The 7,438-nt window shown below is 35.8% G+C and overlaps 1 protein-coding gene across 1 annotated transcript in view; it reads left to right on the forward strand.

Moving 5' to 3' along the window:
- The window catches only part of apolpp (retinoid- and fatty-acid binding glycoprotein apolipophorin), a 28,391-nt gene extending 21,254 nt beyond the window's left edge, over nucleotides 1-7,137 (forward strand). The window contains exons 13-26 of the mRNA XM_018538001.1: nucleotides 65-249; nucleotides 324-544; nucleotides 869-1,442; nucleotides 1,583-1,830; nucleotides 2,064-2,307; nucleotides 2,796-3,032; nucleotides 3,811-3,950; nucleotides 4,328-4,482; nucleotides 4,754-4,937; nucleotides 5,137-5,275; nucleotides 5,393-5,581; nucleotides 6,024-6,269; nucleotides 6,446-6,649; nucleotides 6,790-7,137. Coding sequence (XP_018393503.1) covers nucleotides 65-249; nucleotides 324-544; nucleotides 869-1,442; nucleotides 1,583-1,830; nucleotides 2,064-2,307; nucleotides 2,796-3,032; nucleotides 3,811-3,950; nucleotides 4,328-4,482; nucleotides 4,754-4,937; nucleotides 5,137-5,275; nucleotides 5,393-5,581; nucleotides 6,024-6,269; nucleotides 6,446-6,649; nucleotides 6,790-6,819 — 2,996 coding nt within the window. The 3' untranslated portion in view covers nucleotides 6,820-7,137. The remainder of the gene's footprint in view (nucleotides 1-64; nucleotides 250-323; nucleotides 545-868; nucleotides 1,443-1,582; nucleotides 1,831-2,063; nucleotides 2,308-2,795; nucleotides 3,033-3,810; nucleotides 3,951-4,327; nucleotides 4,483-4,753; nucleotides 4,938-5,136; nucleotides 5,276-5,392; nucleotides 5,582-6,023; nucleotides 6,270-6,445; nucleotides 6,650-6,789) is intronic.
- Nucleotides 7,138-7,438: the final 301 nt, after the last annotated feature.

Below are 7,438 nucleotides of genomic sequence, written 5' to 3' on the forward strand. Positions count from 1 at the left end.
GACTTTTGCCGTGATCGTATTTTATATCATAAATCTACGTGAATTGTTCTTTCGGTGTTTTTAGATAATCCCAACACGAAGCTTGTCATCGAAGGACGTGTTGTGCTTGGGCAACTGGCTGAGATTCATGCCGACGCTTTCAAAAATGGAGAGAAGAAGAATTTGTTCCACGGTTTGATCCACCTTGATGAAGAAAAATTCTTGAAACCTGACTTCGGCTACAACAAGGACAATGTTGTCCACGTGATCGTGAGTACATTTTTATTTGTTATGCGATATGATGGCTGTAGTGTCGTTTTACTGATTATATTAATATAATTTAGGAATATTATCGAAGCCACAGCATCGGTCTACTGAAACAGTTGAAGGATGTCTCCAACGAGATAGGCAACGAAGCAGAAAGAGAATTGAAAGATCTTGCGGAACATTTGAAAAAGGCTCAACCGAACTTCAAGTCACTCTTAGATTATTACGAGACCGAATTAAATAAACTGAAGAACGAGCTCCAAGCTGATCAAACCATCAAAGACATACAGGCTACCTTGTAAGAACTTAATAATTATAATTTTTAATAATTATGATCAATTATATTCATTATAATCCCTTTCGATTTTATATATTATTTTTCAGCATTTATGTCATTTTATATTTTGAAAAAGACAGTAATAAAATATTTGTAATATTTCTGTATATATCTGTATATATGTATATACAGAAATATTACAAATATAATAACTATACACTTATTACGATATATATAATAATGCATGTATATATTGTATAAATATATCCATTTAAGTTGAAATTTAGATCATTCGTAGGTCTCGTTGAATTATCGCGTGCGCAAATATCGATCGTATTCTTTCAGCAACAAATACTTCGGAGCTATTATCCTGGCCATAGGGGATACCTTGAAACAAATAACCGTGCGATTAAACCAACTTCAAAAAGAATACGCTGAAATAATATCCAAACTCGAAGAAGCATGGAATTCAGTTTATCCTCAACTAAAAGAATCCTATAACAAGATAGCTAATGCGTACATCAATTTCATCGATACCGTCGCCAATGTTTCTATGGCCTATCTCAAGACGTTACTTACCGTGATTAACGAACATCAGAAGGAATTGAAGGAATTAGCAATCGTGGGTTCGGAGATCGCTCAGGATATTGCTAAGATTGTATTTAAAGCCTTCGCTCAAATAAAGAAAGACATCGAGGAGTTCGTCATCTTGTTGAAGAATCAAATGAAAGCCTTACCAGTCTTTGAAATCGCAAAAGAACAGTATCAAGATATCCTAAATCTTCAAATTCCGGAAACCGTATTGGCTTCCATTCATGAACTCAGCGAGGTCATAAAGTCCATGCTACCGACCGAGGAACTTCGACAGCTCTTCAGCGCTACTTATGAATACATCATGAAGCACGTCAAACACGAGAAAGTAAGTTTCCCTACCGTCTTACGTCACATTTTGCCATTTCAAGTAGTACCCTTCAAACGGTTCGAAGTACCTTTCAAATGGTCCGAAATTACTAAAATAGCAAAGTTCCTGAAATAATAAAATGCAATCGTCTTACGCAGGTCGATAATACCAATGAGATCAAAAAGATCTATAATCATATGCTCGAGGCCATTGCATCTCTTATCAAACTTTTGGAATCCAGTGGTAGCTTGGACAACCTGATAGACGATTTATTCGACGCTCATCTTCCCGTGGAGTTAGAAATGTTATCGAAATTACCAGTGATTACCTCATTCAAAGTGTCTCTCGTCAATCTGATACGCAATAAAGAACTACCATCGCCCTCGGATCTTTATTACACTTACAGGTTCGACTTTTCTACTTTTATATATATATATATATATATATATATACAAAACTTTTTTTCTAACTTTCTAGTTTCGTTTTATTATATATGTTTTAAACTTTTTTTTATAAAAATTGCGATTTTATATTGAAGATAAATGTTTTCGTTACACAAAAAATGTAACATTAATTAATATAATCAGTAATGTTAATTAATGATTAACCAACATTAATCATTTTTTGTATTTCAAATAGACCAACTCTGTTGCTTTCCGACCTCATACCTCCCTTCAGCAAATTCGGCGTCGTCGTTGACGGAGGACATATCTTCACTTTCGACGGCAATCATCTCAGTATGCCTGGCGATTGCACTTACATCTTGGCCCAGGACATGCAGGACGGCAATTTCTCCGTCATCGCCAATTTCAACAAAGGAAATCTCGTTAGCGTAACCATAACCGAGCCTAAAGAGAGCATCACGCTGAAAAACAATGGCAACGTAAGTTTATTTCTCTTATCTCTTAACCAATTTCCTATAGCGCTGGTAAGTTAGGTCGGTGGTGTATGTGACATGAATTGAGAACGGGGTAAATGGTTTGGAGAGAGGGAAACGAGAAAGGGAGAAAAGATGTGTAGGAGGGTGAAACCACCAGATCGTTCTCATACGGTATTCCGTGTACGAGTCTTATAATGCAATCCCGTATTGAACTGTAACTTTGTAAGTTTACTAGGGAGCTCCAAACTTTGCTGACAAGTCAAACTCTATTATCCTCGCGTCGCTTCTCTTATAGACAGACTGAGCGAGGAAGGAATAAAAATCGCCGTTGTTCATCTTTCGTCCAGACTCTGTTTCTGCGAGCGCGAAATTACGTCGCCCGTTTTCTGCAATTTTCGCTCATTTTTGCGTTTTACTTTTCTTTTTAAAAAAAACTCTCTTTTTTGATGTTTTCGCACACGATTGCATTCGCGCGTTTTTCTTTTTTCCAGCTCCTGGTGAATAACAAACCGGCCGATTTCCCAGCCAACACGAAGAATCTGCACGCGTTCCTTCTCGTCTCGATTCCGAAGATCAAATCCGACTACGGGGTGCACGTTCTCTGCAGTCATAAACACTCTATGGTTTGCACGGTTCGCGTGTCCGGCTTTTATCACGGAAAATTACGCGGTCTTCTCGGTGATGGCAACAACGAGCATTACGACGACTATACGTTGCCGTCCGGAAAGGTGAGTATAGCTTGTTTTATTGTTAAATAAATAGCTCCTTGTGCAGAAATATCAGAGGACAAAGCTCAGTTTGCACCATTACACAATATTTCTTAAAAGGATTTCGTTAACGAAGATTTCATAAACTATTTTTTAATAGTGCTTCTTTGCATATCGCAGAATAATATAGGTAAAAAATATTCTCTCCTTCTTTAATTAATTCTATTATGAGAAAAGTCGGAACTGATAGCTTAAGTACGCTGGAAGTAAAATGAAAAATATACACACGTTATAAATATTTAATATGATCTGCTTCCTGTTCTCGGAAGCTCGTCTCTCATTTTCTCGGCGTCGCGCTTCTATTCATAAGATCTTGTGGTAATATCGCTAGACTATAAATCATATTCTTTGTACACTTTTGCTTTTATTCAAAAGTTTTCGCTTCGATCAATAGACAAATATCTACGTGATACGGCATTCTTTTCCGAAGGGATCACAAATTCCCAAAGAGATCAGCGTTCGTTCGTTGCAAGATAGATATCTAAGTTCGTAGTTTGTGTGCGAAACTGGAACAACTAACGTTTCTATATCTGTATTCTTAAGTGAAAAGATAAAGTACGTCATATTTCAGTATGCAAAATTTCATCTGTCTGCAAGAATATAATTGAATGTTCTACTTTCGAAAGTAAAAATAAATACGACGAGTGTTTTGCAACGAAAGGATCTTACGCCGTAATACGGTAGAGATTTGCAGTGCTTGCAGTGATCTCTAAAAGCGCCCTTCTCGCAATTGAAACAGATTACCGAGAGCGAGACTGAATTTGCTAACGGATACAAACTGAAGGCCGATTGCCCGGCTGTGAACGCGATCGATCACAAGACGAAGCAACGTAATCCAGTCTGCACCGACTACTTCTCCGGCCAGAAGTCTACTTTGAAGTAAGTGCATTCGCCATTTAAAAAAATGCGATTAAACTAAATTGTCAGATTACATAAAGAAAATATGATGCCGTAAATTCAGCTGTACGGAATAAAAAGTTCAAATAGGTACTACTTCAATTTGCAATTATCCAATTCTTCAAATATTTGAAATTTGATAAATAACAATTTATGAAAAGACTTAAGATTAAATGTATTTATCGCATTAGAAAATAAGTTCTTCAGAGATATCCGTGAAATCTTATTCCGAGAAACTTTCCGTGTATTACACATTTAAGACGGTATTCCACGAATACTCGAAACAATATAATTGTCATAATCATTTTATCGTTAACTTAGAGACAACTTGGAAATGATGTTTCTCCGTCATGTTTTAGAAACTGCTTCAACTACGTTAATCCGACTCATTACCGAGACGCTTGTGATGCTGCGGCTAACGGAAATCCGCAAGCTCCTTGCTTGCTCGCCACCGCTTATTACGCCAGTTGCTATGATAAGCGTGTTTTCGAAATAAACATTCCATCCACTTGTAGTAAGTTAAATTGTTGACTTGTACTACTTTACAAAGTACAGGGTAGAATATGATGTTAATACAGTATTAATGCAAGGAAAATCAAAATCTCTTGTCGGAAATAAACTTTCTTAAGATGCACGGAATATAGAAATATTAAATGTTTCTTGTATTAGTTACAGATTTACATCAATAAAACATCAATTTTAAGATAAATACGAGATTTGAAAGTCAAGCAGAGATACTGATTCTTAGAAGAACAAACATTTTAACATATATCATAATATTTTAGCGAACTGCAAAGTTGGCGAGAACACAATTGCTGTTGGTGATACGTTCAGCGTCAAAACCCCGCAGAATCAAGCAGACATTGTCATAGTAGTCGAACAAGTTGAGGACAATGAGAAAATTTTTAAAGATCTGTTTCCAACATTGATAACCGATCTAAGAGAGGAACTGAAACAACACGGCATAACGTATGTGTAAACATTATTCTTATAATTACAAAAATATCGAAATATTTTCCACAAATTCCATAGATCAGAGATCAACCGTAAAGATATTTAGAAAACGTTGGAAAGATCAAAATGTGCTTTAAGCTATATTCATGTTACGACGCGAACGCCATATTGTGGTATTTCTTACCTTTCATTCATATTGATTAAATCTCAATAGAGACGTTCACATTGGCTTAATCGGTTTCGCCGAACATATGAAGTGGCCGCAGTATTACACCTCTAACGGCAATAGTAACATTGACGGTGAAGTGAAGAACATGAAATTCGAGAAACCAGAACCGATTCTTACTTTCAAGGTAATTTATCGTTTTACAGAATTACATAAAATTACATAAAACATAAAGAGAAACGCGAAATTTTTTAATTTTTTCGTCGACAGTTTTTTAATACGCGAAATACTTCAATGTCCACAGGATGCCAACGAGGGTGATTATGAGACGAAGGTGAAATACTTAGAGCAAAGAGTAAACTTGGAATTAGGTGAATTAAGGTTGACCGATGCCTACAAGGAAGCTATTAATTATCCGTTCAGACCTGGTGCGGTGAAAGCTGTCGTCACAATCTTCGCTACCCCATGCGAAAAGAGTCCGTTGCCGTTATCGGTGAGCTTTTATTTTGGATCCTGTTGTATCACTAACTAAAATCCATATCCACATAGTATAAGCAATATCATTCCATATCTTGCAACCGTAAGGACAACTTGCAATTTATTTTTTGTAATTTTTGAAAATTATAATTCCGAATAGAAATGAGAAAAAAAGCTAATTAAAGTTATGTGCTAAAAAAACCCTATAAATAAACTCACAAAAAAAAACTTCCAAATATATTTTGTTATATATTGCTAATAAATAAAAGATTTTAACCCGTAGTGGTCACACTGGGTCTGTCTGACCCGAGGCAATTTTTGAATTGATGTAGTCGATAGATCAAGTAGAACGCAAGTGGCGACTGTTTTTTTGCGTCGGATCAACTGGACCCAGTGTGACCAATACGTTATTTTTAAGAGGTGTGACCACTACGGGTTAAACGCTTTTAATTTTTTAGTTACAACAATTGAGACTCATACTCGGATTGAAGATGTACCGAGATCTAGGACTGTCCTACTATCAAGTGTACTATACCAATGACATTCAGGTCTCTGGTAAAGTGCAAAAGAATATTGTTGGTTACGATAGTGACAGTGTATACGTATTCGCCGATAGTAAGAAGAAGCCACTGAGCGGAAACACCGATCTCAGAACCAACATGGTCCTCCCTTCAATTGACGTGTGTGCCGACTTTGCTATTGCGGTAAGTATACAAAGAAAACAAAAGGAATCGACTAAACGTTTCGAAACAGAGAATTTTGAATTAATAAATAAAGAATAATAATATAAGTTAATTATTCTAAATATATAAAGAATAATTTAATAATTAATAACAAAGAGAGAGTAATTAGGTTATTACTGTATGTAACGTTGTTGCAGTCTGGTGGAGCGGCGTTCAGTTCCAGTAACTTTGTGGATGCTAAACAGAATCAAAAGAGGCAATTCGCTCAGGTCACCGCTAGAAAGATCGCCGAAGACCTCACGAACGTTGAAATCGAACAGGATTGCGTGTGCAATCAATACCTCGGATTTGGACGTGCTCACTGTAAGATCGTGGGACGTAAGGAGAAGGAACAACTTGCGGTAAGTATTCACACTTCAAACGATAATTGCGGTAATAATCATGAGCCGCGGACACTATAGCGGTTAATGCCAACATAATATGTAAATTTAATCGTGGTAACATCGACATTAGAAATGATACGATTTATTTTAAATTGCAGAGACACACAAAAGGAGGAGTGAAAGGTTGAAGGAGCCACAGTACTACGCATACTATTATTACTAATTAATTTAGATATAATCTATTTGTTACTTTGTTACAATATCGTAAAAGACCTTTTACTAGAGTGGTAAGTGATATAATTGTGTCATTCGGTCGACATCGTCGATTTTTCACAGATCGAAAAGAATGTCGGATGCAAGACTTGAATTGTGCCTCATAACAATTTCCTTCGTTTTCTAGATCTAACATAAACATACGTAAATTAAAGTGAATGCAATAAATTGGTGTATCATTTATCGATGTACAACTAGCGATGTTTTCAGAGAGAAATAAACATTGAACGTATCGTTTGTGTGTAATAAAAATTTGTTAATGCCCTCGTTAGCATCTTCTACCAATATTTTTATATATGTTCACATCGAAAAAATAAGCATTATAATTACTTTACAATGCAGATTTTGAGCGTACAGACTATCATGAAAAGCTTTCGATTGTTTTCAAGACTCCATATCTTAACATCATTCAAACGTGATCTCAACATCGAGCGTTAAAAAATGATCTATAAAATTGCCAAATTTCAATTTCGAGATGACCATTATTGTTCAAATTGTAATATAATTCAAGCTTTAAAAATTATGCTAATTTTA

Source organism: Cyphomyrmex costatus, unplaced genomic scaffold (assembly GCF_001594065.2).
Source record: "Cyphomyrmex costatus isolate MS0001 unplaced genomic scaffold, Ccosl1.0 scaffold189, whole genome shotgun sequence".
NCBI lineage: Eukaryota > Metazoa > Arthropoda > Insecta > Hymenoptera > Formicidae > Cyphomyrmex > Cyphomyrmex costatus.